The sequence below is a fragment of the Eleginops maclovinus genome, chromosome 3, assembly GCF_036324505.1.
Source record: "Eleginops maclovinus isolate JMC-PN-2008 ecotype Puerto Natales chromosome 3, JC_Emac_rtc_rv5, whole genome shotgun sequence".
In the NCBI taxonomy this organism is placed as follows: Eukaryota; Metazoa; Chordata; class Actinopteri; order Perciformes; family Eleginopidae; genus Eleginops; species Eleginops maclovinus.
The window spans coordinates 9,031,627-9,048,237 of record NC_086351.1 but is presented as its reverse complement, the minus strand read 5'-3'; the positions used below and the strand labels follow the sequence as shown (position 1 = coordinate 9,048,237).

General features: G+C 42.0%; 1 protein-coding gene across 4 annotated transcripts in view; it reads right to left on the bottom strand.

Moving 5' to 3' along the window:
- Positions 1 to 16,611, bottom strand: part of LOC134861325 (glucocorticoid-induced transcript 1 protein) — an 18,943-nt gene extending 2,332 nt beyond the window's left edge. The window contains exons 1-8 of one of the 4 annotated variants that reach the window (XM_063878437.1): positions 16,360 to 16,611; positions 15,841 to 16,223; positions 11,462 to 11,607; positions 5,863 to 5,952; positions 3,631 to 3,756; positions 2,616 to 2,753; positions 929 to 1,118; positions 35 to 155 (exon numbers count right to left, since the gene is read on the bottom strand). In XM_063878437.1, the coding sequence (XP_063734507.1) occupies positions 35 to 155; positions 929 to 1,118; positions 2,616 to 2,753; positions 3,631 to 3,756; positions 5,863 to 5,952; positions 11,462 to 11,607; positions 15,841 to 16,159 (1,130 nt within the window). In that variant the 5' untranslated portion in view covers positions 16,160 to 16,223; positions 16,360 to 16,611. Of the gene's footprint in view, positions 1 to 34; positions 156 to 928; positions 1,119 to 2,615; positions 2,754 to 3,630; positions 3,757 to 5,862; positions 5,953 to 11,461; positions 11,611 to 15,840; positions 16,340 to 16,359 lie in introns of those variants that run through there. The other 3 variants (XM_063878434.1, XM_063878436.1, XM_063878435.1) reach the window with 3 other exon arrangements.

Genomic DNA, 16,611 nt, shown 5'->3' with positions numbered 1-16,611 from the left:
GACGGTAAAAGGAGAAACAAGAACAAATACTTACACCATCTCCTCAAACACTTTGACCTTCTCACAGCCCTCTGGAGGCTCCCGCTTGAACATGTAGCTGTTGTTAGGTTTGGGAGATGTAGCAAATTTGGGGAGAGGAGAACTGCACACACCATCTGGAAATAAAGTAAAGAATATAACCTTAAAAAAGGAATACACTGATGCAAAGATCTGAGAGAAGGGCTGTGTATCACTTCAATATTTTGTACAAGTTCCTAGACAGATACACGATAGTAGCTTGCTTTATGGAATATAAAGATTCTTGTCCATAAACACTCTTATTTTCAATGAGGACACGAGGAGCATTTGTAGTTTGAAGTAGGGATATGGCTCATTATTGGGTGAAAGCCAACGAAAGATTCTCTCAAGTTTAGAGCGCATTTGTCTGCTTGCCGTTGTGTTTCTGTACATTTGCATTTGCTGTGTCAGTGATATTTGTAGCTTCCTCTTGAATGCATGATTACGATATGGCAACTTGTTACTTGGTTTTTAAAGGGCGGGGCGCAGGAAAAAATAACTTCCACATTGATGATTATAATTTAAAACAGACTAGTTGAACAATATGATGCCAGGGGATGGAAATGTTTTCTGTCTTTTCCTAATACCAAAGAACAGTCCAAGCAACTCTCTGGAAGTCAGAAGTTTTAGATGCATGCAAGTATCAGAAGATACATAAAGCAATAACAAATTCAAACTTAAACAAGTGCAAGTTACAGCCTGGTATAAAGGAGCACTTATAACATTGTCAGAGTTCTGTTTGACAGTAAAACAACCAAGAGTTTATTCCATTCATCCCTTGTTCCACACCTCCAACGACATTCAGACATTCTGTGTTGTGTAAAATAGAGTTCCCCTGTAAAGCTGCATGTTTGAGACAAAAAAGGCACACCTTTGTCCATTTCCTCTGCAGAGCAGGGGCTTCCATCAGGAGAGTGGGCGTGGTCTGGGCTGCGGGGGCGGGGCGACGGGCTGGAGTCCCTACTTGAAGGGGCCTGAGTGTCCGTGTCACGTGTGTCCCCACTGCTCCTGTAGGGATGTGGAGGGAAGGGGGCACGGCGGCCATCTACCACATCCATGGCCTGTGGGGTCAGAGTGCGGAGGAGGAGGTGAGAGGTCATGAGTAAGAGTGCATGGATCCTAAGACATCAGAATGACGGTACTTAGCGATCAGAGAGGACCATAACTCAAAGGGCAGACTCAATGACCCGTAGCAGGCTGTGTGTCCTTGAAAAGCCCAACTGTTGAAGCTGAACAGCTCCCTGCTCAGGGTGATGGCATCATCTATACTGTCTGGTATGACTGGAACTAAAAAGCCTATAGTGTGTTTGTCTAAAAGGCAATGGAGAAGCAAACACGACAGCAGATGGTTGAACTTGACAGTAAATGAACAGTGTAATGTGCTGCTTTGGGAAAAAAAATGCTCTCAAATGGCAGAGAAGGGAAGAAAGATGGCTTGGTGCACAGCTAGCTAAATCTGCGGTGGTGTGTTACTTAAACTGTTTGTGTGCGCGTGTGTCTGTGCCTTTCTGAGAGGGGAGTTTTACAGACCTGCCAAGGTTCACTACCCCACATCAGACAGGATTTACTGATGTCCTCGCCTCTAAGAGGTTTGATTCAGTATGAAGGAGAATATTTGTGTCTTACGGTCAGGCAGTATGGTGCACCATGCTGCATGGGACTTTACACCACTGCCTTTGCGTGCAATAGCTTTTAGGAATATGCATGCGTGTTGATCCAGGCAGCTAACTTAATGGCACTCAAGTCCCACCTATTTACAAAAGCCTTCGGCCTCTAGTTTATTTGCTGTTTGTGTTTGTCTGACTGTTTTGTAACTCATGCAAAGCGACCTTGGGTCCCCTGAAAGGCACTATATCAATTAAAGTTATTATTATTATTATTAATGAAAATGATGCTTTTCTTGAGAAATGCAGACACCCCTCTATGTGACCTCTAAATTAAGATAAATAGAATAAAAAAACTTAAATGATTAATTTTCTTTTGTGTTACTTTATGTGTCACTGTCCTTGAGGTCAGCCTGATACCTTCGGACAGATAGACTGTGTACGCCGTGTCTGCAGCCCATTTTTATTAAGCTGCATTGATTCTATTTCATTATTACATTTGCAGCTATTATGGTCCCATTTTGCTGCCAGTTAGGCTGTTCTATTCAAAAACACAGAAATACTTTTGCTGTCAGACATTCCTACTCGTAATTCCAAATATGAAAAAGCCTTAAACAAGTTTCCCGAACTTGGCTGCTTTTCTCTACAGTTGGTATGATGTCCCATGAATCTGAGATCCAACCCTCCTGGGACCAAAGATAAGATAAGAATTGGGAAAATTAGGTAGTGTCAAGTGAGTAGTAAAAACTAATCTCACACATTTGCAGTTCAACAAGCGCCTTGGATACATTCTAAAATGTCCTGGAGCCATGGCTGCTGTGTGTGTGTGTGTGTGTGTGTGTGTGTGTGTGTGTGTGTGTGTGTGTGTGTGTGTGTGTGTGTGTGTGTGTGTGTGTGTGTGTGTGTGTGTGTGTGTGTGTGTGTGTGTGTGTGTGTGTGTGTACGCAGCCCTACCTGTATCCCCTGCTCCCAGTCCTCTCTGATGAACACATTTTCGAGCTCGTGGCTGATGCCCTCCACACTGCTGGGCACCCTGCATATGAGGGATTTTGGCACAGGGATTGTTGACAGGGCTGATGAAGTTCCTTTATACTGGGAAGACACAAAATATAACAATTATATAATTGAGTTACATTAATTTATCAACTGATTATCTTTGGTCACAACAAAAGAATCTTCTCACAATTCAAGTCCATTGTTCAAAGATTTTCATTAAACGTCACGTGTGTTTGACGCGGTGACACCCTGTGTGTAAGTGTTGCTGATCTAATTTATGAGACATTCCTTGCATGGAGCTGTTAAGTTGTAAATACATTAAATATTGTATGAAACAAAAACATTATGTACTGTGCTACACCATGTTGGTATGAGGCGTAGCATATCACTATTCTTTTTCATTTTCCCACAGTGGTTGATTTGTCCTGTTGCCGGGCATCTGTTAATGAATGAACTGCAAACGAGCAGAGGAGAGGACATGCCCGGACACATTCCCTCTCCTCATTAACAAAACCTCCTCACTATGCATTGCAAAATACAACATCACAGACTTGTTTTTCGATCGAATACAGACTATACACACAAGTCTCAAATCAAAATAAACATGCACCTTTTTCTCAAATAGGGACTAGTTATAGCATGCTGATGATCTTAACCTTCATATAGACCAAACTCAAACTAATGTAGTAAATACAAAAGTTGCTTTACATATGGTATTTGATACCATTACCAGAGTTATGTGAGAGGCACCTTGCTTAACCCTGATATGTATATGTATTCCTCTTATCTGCAGCAGCTGTGATATGATTGAGTCACCATCTGTTTCATTTGAATGTTTTTTGCTTGGCTTCTCAGCTCCCTTATCACATATCAGCTGTCAGGGTAAAACCTTGCATCACCAAAGTCAGGGTTAGTTAATGTTTCCACCTGAAGAGAGCAGGCCATTGACTCTGTTTGGCCTGGAATAACTCACCTGTGACTGGCATGCCGTGCCATGCTGCGCCTGCTGCTGCAGCTGCAGAGAGCTCTGCTCCCGGTTATTACTCTGGCGGGTGACCTGCTTGCTGCGCTGCAACTGCAGTCTCAGTTTAGCAATCTGCTGGAAGAAAAGTAAGATCACTTCAGAAAAATGACAGATCACACCTGTGCCATCAAGGTAAGATTTCAGTAACCAGGGGAATTATAACATTTCCCAACAGTGACATAAATGAAACTAGAAAGTGGTAAGGACATTTGCTCCCATTTAGGGTCGAAAACAACTGCTACTTTCCTAATCATCAGCAACTGAAAAAACGCATGTCACAATTAACTAATGGCCAAGGACATCAGGGGATTTTGTTTGAGTTAAACCATACAGTTTAATTACAAATATTAAATATACTACAATTTTAAGACAGGAAAGACAACGTGCAAAGTCTCCCATTTGAGAAGCTGGAACTATCAGAAGCTGCATTTTTAGGTTTACTCAGTTATCAAAATAGTTGCAGATTAATTGTCTGTAAATAAACATATTTATTAATTGATGAATAGTTGCAGCTCTAATCCGATGTGTTAGCCTTAAATATATTTATTGCAGTTCCTCCTTTTTGCAGCATATCTGGCGAAGCAACAACTTAGGTCAATGGGTGTTTCTGCTGCTGGCCCAGTATCAGCCTAACAACAGGATACCCTTTGTGAGCCCAACAGACGCAGTTGCACTATGCAGACAAAGGTGTGGTCTTCAATGCTGATCTTGTAATCCTGGCAACACAGTCAACAAAGAGACTTGTTCTTTTCACAGACGTCCTCCCACACGTGATCGCAGAGGTTAGAGAGCGAGGATACAGTTCAGTACATTCATCGAGTGACCGCAGCGGCCCATAACGACAAGTCCAGACAACCCCGATGTAATCTCAGAGGAAGAGAGAGAGCTTTTCCTGGCGGTGCTATTGATCGTACTTGCCAAGTCCCTGGGATTGTCTTTACATCTTTCTAGCTGGCCTAGTTTTAGTGTATGATGATATTTATACTTTAATGTGATTTATACATTCTGAATTAGTTAGATTCCGTAGCCAGGGAAAAGTGTTGTGCTTCACATCGGATTGTATTGAAAATGTGTCTCTTTCTGTGTTGTGTACAGCTAAACAATTCAGAATTGATTCACATTATTGCCCCAACACTTTCATTTTCCATCTTAGCAATGCAATAGGAATCTAAGGAACATCTTTGAATTGACGATGCCTGATGTAGATCTCTGTTAGATCAAAACAATGCACAATTAAACATGTTTGTTGTTCTAGGACCTGTACACGCTTTGGGATGTGGAACACTTTTATATAAGATCTTATACTAGCTTATCCAGATCTGTAACTCGCAGGCAGACCCCCCTCATGTAACTTAATACAGACAACAGTGACTGTCGCCTGGCCAGGTGACAAACAAAGTAAAGGCAACATCTGTTCCATTAAAAGCACATTTCAGTCTACCATACTTGTGTTTAATAAACAAATAAAGACCCTAATAAAAATAAAAAGAAGTTATTCAGAGAAGGAAGTACTGTGAGCTGATCTTAGGATTTAAGTAGATTTTAAAGTATTTTCTTAACTTCTGGCCAATGAAAAAAAAACAGGATATCTGAGCAACCATGAATATTTTAGAACTAAATATTGATCACTCACAGATTTTAGAAAACAGTTACATAGCAATGTGTTGCACAGTGATGTGTAAGTCTTTAAAGTAGCATGGAATCACTAAGAAGTTAAAGCAGGAACAATATGGCTGGATCCCCCTGCAGAGGAGCTCCTGCACCCTCGCTCAACAACAACCGGCCATAATGAGATGCAAGTGTTCAGTTGAATGGGAAACGGAGGGGAGAAGGAAGTTAAATTTAGACTGTGGCCTGGAGAGTTAGAGACCTAATAGCTCCATGTGGTCGGGCTGGTTGGCCACTAAGCCCTACAGAGAGACAGGAAACCACCCTTAAAGATCATAATATTTAGGCTGACCTCAGACACTGACAAATCAAACACATTTTGAATAAATGGAATAAACCTAAAAAATGACAAAAACATGCTCTTTAAACCGACTGTTTTTGAGCCAGTGTGCTCTAGCTTAGTGTCTGGCGGTTTGTTGGCACCACTCGACTGCGTTAATCCTCCATCTGTGGGGTGGTTGTCAGGAGCAGCTGTGACTTTGGGTGTATGGAGGTTAAGGCTGGTGAAGCTACCTCTTTGAGGTGGTCTGCGCTGCCCCAGGAGGCTGACCGCTGGTGAGGACTTCCCTGTTCTGCTCCCTCATCAATCCACAGACCCGGAGTCTGAAACACAGAAATACACACTGTTATAAAACCGCATGTTACACAACTCAATTTCATTTCCTTAAACACAGACACATCTCTTCTGATACATGCTGCATGACCCTGTGGCTGTCAGGAAGCATATCTTCTGTTGCACAAGCACACAAAGATAAATGTCCTACTGCACACTTACATAAACACAAGTGTCGTGGTGTACTGATGCAAATAAGTCTAAATACAATATATTGCATCTCCTTGAAAGCCTAGGATTAACTAACCTGCAGTTTCTGAGATTTGTTTGCATGGCAGGGTGGCCTATGTTTACAGAGATCAGAAAACAAAAGGTCACAATGTAGTCCATGTTGAGTCTTGTTGCCCATTACAAATGTTGTGTTAAGAAATGTTTGTATGTGTACATGTGTTTCATGAATCTGCTTTCCACAATAACAATGCAATCATAATCAGTGATGTATTTACAAACTGGTTTTTAGCTCCTTCAATTCAGATACACATATACTTAAAGAAAAGAAAATTTCAAAGAAGTAAGAAACTAAAACACCAAAACACTGAGAAAGGTCTTTGATAAAGACAATACATTGACCTCAGTGTGTCCCTCAGGGTGTGAGCATCCACCAAAGTCCTTGAAACATTTGGGTAAACAGTTGAGAAAGATGTGGGTGAAGGCAGAAATGAGTGCCGTGTGCTCAAAAGTAAAGCTGAAAGTCTGGAAACAATGAAATTGAGGGAAACAGTCATGAGATACCATCCCTGGGGAAACAACTGAATTAAAACAGGAAAAACAAAAGTCACAGCATGTTTGATTGCTTCCATTAGTCGGCCTGGTAAAGAAAAATACATCAGGGCCTGAATACAAAACACATTGTTTGAGTCAGGGCTGAACCAAGAAACCCAGGTTAACCTTGTTACAAGGACTTGACCATTAGCTGCTGCTGGTTCGAAAACGTTTGAACTATTTAGCCTATATACACATCTCTGATTTGGCAGATAATGCACAATGCTAGGTTTACCCTAAACCAACAAGTCTGCAGAGACATTTTATATCATTAGTACAGCCATGAAAGAAACATCTGATATACAAACCATTCCCTATCAGATAACATGCAGGCAGTTCTCTCTCACTGAACATCTTCTCTTCTGAATAAACAAGGAAACGGTTAAGTTATGGAAATATATGCAAAAACAGAAACAGACTGAGAATGTTTTATAGCCTGAAACCACATACTTCCCCCTGATTATGCATATCAACAGTTCCTTCGGTCCTGAAACATCTGACGTTTTATATTCAGCACAGCCGTACGAAACATCTTAAATGTCAGTGTCTTCACACTGCCTTATGTCTGACCCATCACAAACAGAAAAACCTCTATGCCTCTCCAACCAACGCACAAACCTTGCCCTATGATATGGAATATCACACTGTGAATAATGAGGAACACCCGTGAAGCCGTTTGCGCAGGATAGCTGGCGCTGCTCTCCCCAGAAAAGGACAGCGGATTAAATGGGGGCTTGTGCTCTCATAAAGAGACTACTGTGCCTGGCCACGCTGTATGGCAGATGTGTAGCTAGCCTTTAGCATTAACATTTTGAGCATGGCCCATGCAGTGGCTTGTGGTTGTTTGATGCCTCGGCCAGGCACTGAGGGAGTGGATGCTGCAGCTCAGCCTGTTCCTTCAGAAAGCAGAATGCTGTGAAAGGGCAGACGGATTTTGCATTTCTCTCAGATGTTCTATGACGTCAAATAGGGAATGAAACTTGCTACTCGTTGTAACTTAATTAAATGTGAGACGCTCTCAATATGGCAGTAATGAGGACTGCAAAAAAATACTGGTTGAAATTAGAAACAAAGAATCAAAAGAAAAGAGGGGTCAAAGTAGTTATTCACAAGTGGAATGTTTCTTCATCTGCGAACGTTGCTGTTATTTCAACTTCATAAACCCTAACTCAAATATATCCTTTTTAATATAACCCATCGCAATGATGTGTGCTTACTGTTAGTGGTGACAGCAGCTTTTAGTGCAAAAAAAATGTAACAGGTAATGAGATATTGTTTACATATTAGCCAGCTTATAATATCAGCTATAATAAATCACTCATTGTTTTAGACATGAAACACTGAATTGTTTACATGAATCCGTGCTTCTGTCAAATTGCTTAAGAAAGCTAATCCCTTTAGAGATGTCTCAGGCCATAGGTTTCATAAGGGCAACACTTTCCTTTATAGTGAATAGTTCAGTTATCAATAAACTCCTTATTTCCACCCAGCTATAGATAGTAAAGCAAGCCAGTGTCACGGATGGACCCAGGTGCAGAACCGATAGAGGAGGCAGGGGTACATAGAGAAGCTGATAACAAAAATGCAAAACTAGGAACGAAAGAAAAGGTACAACAAAGAAAAAGCATCAAATGAAAACTCGGACAAACCGGTGGAAAAGGGAGGGCTGAAAAGGGCGATCCAAGAAATCACAGGGAACAGGCAAACGACGACAACGACACGACAAAGAACACAAAGGGAAGACGAGACCAAATACAGAGGAGGATAATCACAAGACAAGACACAGCTTGGAAGGGGAGGTGAAACACGGGCAACAGGTGAGCAAAAATCAGACAATCAGACAGGAGGGAAACTAAAGACAGGAAGTAAACTAGACCAGATTAATTTCAAAATAAAACAGTTAACTATAAATACAAAAACTGAGATCCTAACAGCCGGTTAAAATACTGCAGGTTATCTTAATTGACACTCTTCCCGCCCACACACATTGTCTGTTAACAAGAACACTCACCTCTATTTACCTCAGGGCCTTTTTATCATGCTAGCTCTTTAACTCCCGGGCCGAGCAGTGTGCTTTGTAGACGTGTGGACCAGGTGTTGTCCCTGATAATGCTCTCCTGCAGATAAAGCTGTTAGCCTGCAGCTTGCTTCCCATTATGATTACATGCAGGCAACATCCTCAAGAATCCAGCTCTGTTCCAAAGCAGGAAATAATGACTGGGCTGCATCAGAATTACAGTGGAATTTGTGCTGGATTGTTTAGAATGCATGCTGGGACATGGGAGCAGCCACTGCTATCCTTTGAGGGTGTTCAGAGATCCACCGTTTATTTGGGAAATAGGGTCTGGTCTAGTTCCGTTACATGGAGTGGATTAGCTGGTAATGTTTTAATTAGCAAGAGGGGAATGACAGAGCACCGCATATATTTGACCAACTTAGCAGGAAGCAGGGATGTCCGGAAACCGATACTCCAGAGCTAAGTTGACAGGAAGAAATGCTGAAAAGTTGTTGATGCTTTCTGGCTCTACTCAGTCAACATGTGTGTTTAACTAAGGTAGAGTATAACGTTATCATGATGCCTTTCCATTTAATTTATTCAAGTTAACAGTCATTTCAAAGAGGTTTTTTCAAAGCAATTTATAATACATTTTGGAAGGACCTGTAAAACTTGCACTTATGGGCACACATGTTCGATACCCCAAAATAAGTTCACAGTATAAGTTCCAATTCTTACAGACTTCTTCTCATTTCATATTCCAGTCCTATAAAGAGACAGCCAAAGCAGATTTCCATTTGTGTGAAAAACTGAAGGCTAGTTTGTTTGTCTTTTTGTTTGGTTATTCATATTACAAAAAGCAAATGGCTGATAAGTTATTTCCTCTCACGCTGTTTCAGAACTCAAAATGCCTCTCAGTGGTCAGCTTGCCATCACCTGTAGTCTTGTGTTGTGTTTCAAGTGCAATTTTTAACTAAAAATGCGAGGAGGCAAACTATTTGATCTGTCTGCCTTTGTCGGGTCTAGTTCTTTGAGGTCTGCTTGGTTTGTCAGGGCCCTAATCTTCATACAGACATTCTCTGTGTTCTGAAACCACAGGGCCTAGGGCACACAGACCTATCCCGGAACAGTGATTAGCATATGTATGGGCCCTCTGCTCCTCAACTCCTACACAAAAGGCAGGCAAGCCGTGCAGCCACGAGGGCCAGGTGGTAAGCAGTGGGATTTCTCCTCGACTCAGCCACGGCCTGGGGGACAGGTGCAAACAACTTCACCTCCATGCAAGGCTACATAACGGCTCAATGGAGAGGCTGTCTTGAACTTGAGCAATGAACAACAAAAGAGGCCAGGGACCTTTTGTGTGCTGCTCTCTGCTGTTGTTGTCTTATAGAAAGGGTTGGGAACAGGCATAGCTTTCTAACAGGAAGTGGTCTCTCACTATCCCTGGGGGAGTTTGTGCATTTAATCGCACAAGGATTGTCAAGTGTGTCACACTCCCCCACATCCATTACAACATCGCCAAATGTTTTGGCATCTCATATTTCCACAGCTTTGACAGACATAAATGTCTTAAACTGGGTTTTCGTTCAGGTCAGCCTTCAATCAGGTCTTTGCTGATAAGGGCTGGGAAATATGTGGCAATATGTCTGCAATAACCTTTTTCCAAGGCCCGATAATTATGAAATTCTCCATACTTGTCCTGTCTTTGCAGGACTGCACAGGAACCCTGTAATAAGAGCTGTTTACTCTGCGTAGACCCACTTCAAGAAATCTTGTAGGCCCTCACACCACTTCCTCAGCCTACACACAAAGAAATGTGAGGCAAATGAGGGGTTAAAAGGAATGAAGCCCACGTAAATTAGGCTTGGCGGGCTTCATTCAGACACATGAAAGGCTTCTTTAAGCAAAGAGGTGCAGCCCTTGTCATGATCATGCATAGTCAATATTCTTTCGTGACAGCAACCCACCAGACACCAACACCCGCCAAAAAATGTAACATCTAGCCACTCAACAGGGCAAGATTGGCGGGCTGCTTTCCAGGAATACTGTTGGCGATGCAAATTAGGAAAACCGTTCCTATGCCTTATGAAGTATTAGAATGTATTAAAAGGTAGTGCTGTGAGTCCATAATGTAAGGATTGTGTCGATAGCAGAACGCTACCACCAGATAATCATCACAAAACCTTTGTCCACATTGTTTAAATAAGTCTCTTGCACCTAGCACTGAAACAGAAACACACTGTTACATTAAAGTCTTAACTGTTTGTTTTGTGGGAGAAATTTTTTTACCAGAGACTGTGGCCAAAGTGTGAGCCATATGACCATATTCAGATACTTTGAAATATGCTTCACTCAAAACAGAAAAGCACAATACGATGACTCATCAATTGCTGTAAATCAGCCATCGCATCACCGACTCAAAGATGACGGTGGTGATGACGGTGGTGATGATGATGGCTCCATGATGACTACACATGTGGCCTCTCAGTGATGTAGCTTCTTCCCTTTGTCTGGGATTTTTTTCAGTCTGGAACCATGGACACTGCATCCCTTGCTTCTTAACATTAGCTTTCCAAGGCAACAGCAGCTAAGGCTCATGGATACTAGCGCTTAGAGGCATCCACGATAATAAGTGAACATTTGAAAAAGTGGAGGCTATTCCATAAGTCAACAGGAGCATTACGTTATCTTTGGGGGTCCTATATTTCTAAAAACATTACTGATGAAACATTTGTATGTACCTGTGTGGCTTTGTCTTTCATACAGGAGGGGTAGGGTCCGTGGGAGTCCCGAGGCCACTGGCCGGTGAGGTACGGCCCTGTGATGGCGTCCAGTGAAGAAGTCCGCCTGATGGCACTGGAGCTTCGAACCTGTAACTTGGACCTTTCTGCTGTGGAAAGAACAGAGTGAGAGGGTGAGACACAAACACCAATGCAGGCTTCAGCACCAAGAAAGAAATATTCCCAGAGGCATCGACATACAGTTTAATAAATCTGTCAGTGCAAATAATAAGCCGAGGACCGGGGGCCGTACAACTATAATGGTTTACATTGTTGGCAAATCATCATGTTCAGAAACCTGAAACACAATGATATAATCAAAGTCTTTGCGACAAAATACATGTTTTGCAGTTGGACTAGTTTCTTAACCTGTAGTAAAGTTCTAGCACAAAAGGGATTGAGGGTCAATGTTTACTTTACACAAAAACAAATATATTTCCGTCAATAACAGAATGAAATGCTTCATTTGACAGTTAATAATGGAGATAAAACCTTGTCCTTCAAACTCTTCCTGTTCTCAAAGGGTGGACAATTGTTTCTTATCTCATAAGTATTGGTTGAGGGAAACAGGCTTGAGAGCTAAGGCCTGAAGCAAATGTAAATGGCTGAGCAGGAGTATCTGATGTTATGAGAGCAGTCTGCTGTGAGCCAGAACAGTTATCCACACACCACCCACATAAGGACTCATAAACAACCACACCACAATGCACATCAAAACTGCCTGCATCCACTCAACATTCCTGCAGTGACACGCACAAAAAAAAAGAGAGAAAAACAAAATACGCAATACACAAAGCTTGAATAGCATGATTGTGCAGTAACAGTTGGATTCAATGCATCAGCCTCAATTACACTCTGTGTGAATCACAGGAGCAAATGCTACTTCATTTCCGTATCAAAGACAGAAAAAAAGAGACAGCGCCATGATTTTGAGGAAACATTGACTCCATTCCCTGTCTGAGTAGGTTTAGGCAGAGGCCCTTCAAACACGAACACACAAACCAACACACACAGACTAAACTATCTAGACGAGGCTCCCCTCTCCTAGCAGAACTACATAGCTCTTCATTGTTGCTCTTTGTGCACAGAATACACGGGCCTACCCACCCAAAGGTATTGCCTAAGTAAGCTTACTGGGCTACACTAAAATTCCCTGAAGCATTATAGACAAAGGCAGCAGGCTAAATTTCCATCAATATTGATACAGGCCAAACCGGTGCTCTCAGAACCAGGATCGTGGTTATTTTCCATCATCTCCCCACTTGCCAAAATATAATAATCTTGTGATGAGAAAAAAGAAACAGTGTGAAAGAAGCCAAGACATCAAAGCAGTCCATCTGCTGATTTCGGGGATGAATGAGTGGTGCTGTGTGACATTAGGAGGAATATTTCTTAATAAGAACTTTCCTTAACCGGGGCATTCAGCAAGCTGTGAAAAAGTCTTTGCCTTTCAAGGGGATAAATGGGTGGTTTATTAACTGTAGAGCAGAGGCAAATGCGAAAACAAACATGTGGTTCAGATCAGTAAACCATAGCAGAAAGGTTTCCTGTAGGTTTTCACAAGGCTGTACGACACTGGTTAAAAGAAAGAAAGTACAATAGTTTAACTTCATCTTGTGATCAAAGTTGGAACAAAATCTCTTTTGGTATCTCAGAAATGCTCAATGAAATTGGACCAGTATTAAAGGATTTAGGGGTGTGCATTCTCAGGCTGCCCTTCATTGCAGTCTATCCTAAACCTGGTGGGTCTAATATGCAACTTGTATTAACAAATGGATATGGTCTTGGTCATGTTTAAGTCGTAATTGCTCAAACTACCAACAAAAGATGCAATTACCCACCCTCAAGACTGTGCAAACTTGGCCATTGTTGAGCAGAGGTGCAAAACGAAAATCTAAACAATGCATACAGTGTCCGAGTAAACTTAAACTACAGAAATGACTAACTACGTATTTGACATGGTATTAATATGTATCATAGTTTTTACCATGATGGTATTGATGATGTTAATATTTATTGGTAGTGTGCATTTATTTGTCCTATCACTGAACTATGATGAGAGGAATCTCTGTTATTTGTAGCAGTGATAAGAACAGTGACTGGAATATGAATAATCATATTAATCTTTCCCATGAACTGCTAAAGTTACGAGTTCGGCATCTGTCGCTCAGCTGTTCAGAATACGGCTGGTTAGCATTGTTAACAGTTATCAGTCAATGAGTCCAGTGGGTACTTCCCATAACAGGCTATGTTAGGACTCTGCATCTCAATGGGCGATGAGTATGCTAACAATGCCAACGATTTCCACGTTTACCACTGAGAAGAATGAGAAAACGTAGCATCAAATTTGAGGTTCCACCAGATGTTACAATGGTGTGCAGGGTTGGTTCATAAAACAACAGAAAACACAGCACATTTCCATCAGAGCCAACTGATTTAGACAACACACTCATTTCCATTCGATCCTACTCTGCAGTTTGAATGTGTGACAAAGAAGCAGGGCTGTTTCAGCACAGCTGGCACTTTGACAGAGAGCGCGACTATCACTGTTGGGACAGTGTGGTAAGTGAATGATGTCAAACTGGTGAACCTAAAAGGTCATGATATGGAATATTATACTCTTCACTCTGTCCTTTATCGTCAGGCCATGACCTAGAGCGTTTGAACGCAGGTGCAGTCCATTACAAGGTTGTAAATACTCAACTTCATTTCGAATTATAATTTTTGGAAGTTGATACGTGTCATGTAGACAGCATACTTAGTTTGGATAGTCCAAATTAGGCCACATTCAAAACATAGTATATGTAGATCAAGAAATGTATGCAACGTTAATATGATTCAGGTTTCAGGTGTCTGTGGGTGGGTTCAAAATACTACAATAAATGATATATTAAAAAGTGCAAATCCTTCAACTTCGTTTACATCAAGCTGGCATGCAGTGATGAAAGATGTGGATGAATAAATCATGTGTGCACTTTTTGAATGCTAGTAGCCACCAAACCCACCCTGATATGATCGTAGTCCTCATCAGGGGCGTCTCGTTCATGTTTGTACTTTGAGGTCACAGCGATGAAGCAGGGTCAAGTCTCCATCATCACCACTAACACGAGACACTGGTCTGGGTGAGAAGTCATCCTTTCAGAGGATTGAGGTATGCGTGGCATGCTACTGGGGTGGAAAATCAACACCAACCACTAGGCAAACACAGGTGAAACTTGTCGTGCCTGGTAGGTCTACCCACTCAGTTGTTATGGAATATACTTCGTTTCCTGCCTTGCATGGTACACTGGTCAAGGTTGAAGGTCATCTCATTCAAAGAACTGAGGAATGTGAAGCATGTCACAAACATAAAATTCCAGATTTAACTCCAAATTAACCACTATCCTGCACGGATACAAGGGGGCTGCCATTATGGCTAAAAGGTAAGAGGGAGAACCTTTTATACATGACTAATAAAGCCTTGATCAAGCTGGTGCAATGAAGTTGACTCAATTACACAAATTAAGTACAGAACACTCTTGTGCCAAGTTAAATCTGGTGCTTTTCATGGGAACCGATGTGGTATCCGACATGCCCACTCAGGTTTTCAGTCCTAAAAGGAATCTCTTCTCCGCCGTTTATGCTTTGATTAGGAAATGTACTTCCAGCCTACAGAAAGATAATACTACCGGTCTATAAATTAAGCCACAGCATCAATATTTGGCAAGAAAAAAGACTGTCATACAGGAGGTTTAGTAGAAGACTGTGAAATGAGGATGCAGGGCTGCCTGGATCTTGTGTTCTCCTTCAGTTTGTCTCTTTATCAGATCCAAAAGAGCAGCTACGCATGAAATAAATGACATATCACAGACCTCTGTTTTCAACGTGGAAGAAAACATGGTGAGGCTCAACATATGTTCTGAATGGGCCATGAGTGCTCCATGCTGCATCAATGGAGTGAGGTCAGAAAAAGCAACACCTGACTTTTCACTCAGCGCTCTGTCTGCTGGGACTGACGTGGCCCCTTTATACAACTGAAAGCGTGTCTTTCTGCCAATTCTCTCCTCCCCCTCTGTCCTGTCAAAAGTCCATGGGAAATAAGAGGGCCAAAACTTCAATCTATTCTCTTTATGACTGTCTAATTGTGTTAGTGGATGATAGGCTGAATAGGTAATGGATTAACCTTCTGCAAATCTCATGCTCCAGACTTACCCCTTCAAATATAATATTTTACCTTTTTTTACTATTGAAAATGTACATCGATATAATCGTCAAAGGACAAGTTATAAATTGCCAACAGCACATGGTCACATATTAACTGACCAATGTAAGATAAAATAGTAAAAGAAAATAGATTTTACCTCTGGAAACCGGAGAGTCGGGGGGACACGAGGAGTCCTTATTTTCGGGAGACAGTCTTTGCTTAGCATTTGCACTTCCCGAAGTGAGTGAGGGGCTGGAGGGTGGACTTGAGCCTCGGCTGTTCGTGGTTACACCGTAGACGGTCTGCGAACCCCGCGTAGGGCTGCTCGGACCCCCGCGCAGGAGCTGGTAGGGCACGGTGGCTCGGATGGGGTGCAAACGGCAGCTGCTGCTGTTGTTGTTGTTGAAGGAGCCGGGGGAGCCCGCATTGCTGCGTCTCACCCTCGGCTGCTGAAGCGAGTTGCTGGGGGCTGACATCCTTCGAAACTGGCTGTAATTCCTAACGCAGGAAGAAAGACGTACTGCCAAAGTTGCTGCTTCTCTGGAGGAGGTGGTGGTGGAGGGGGAACGGTAAGATAAACATTAGCTAGTTAGCAACAAAAACGTTAGCTTCCTTTTTTTAAGTCAACTCATGCGCTCAAAAGGACAAAAACTCGCATTATTTGGAGATAACTTACCTATAAAATACTAACACATGACGAAGTAAGCTCTAACCACTATAATAGTAACTTTAAAAGTTGTTTATGATACTTCTTGAGACGTTTAATTCTTGTTTTCAAGCTCTCGTTCTGTCCTCCCCATCATGTCCACTCACTAAATGACAGTTGTTACGGCCAGACTACTGGCTGTTGTCTGTGGGCGGGCTACGCTACTCACTTCTGAGCTTCTGATTGGATAATGGCGATGTACAGTAACTTCGCTGATTGGTG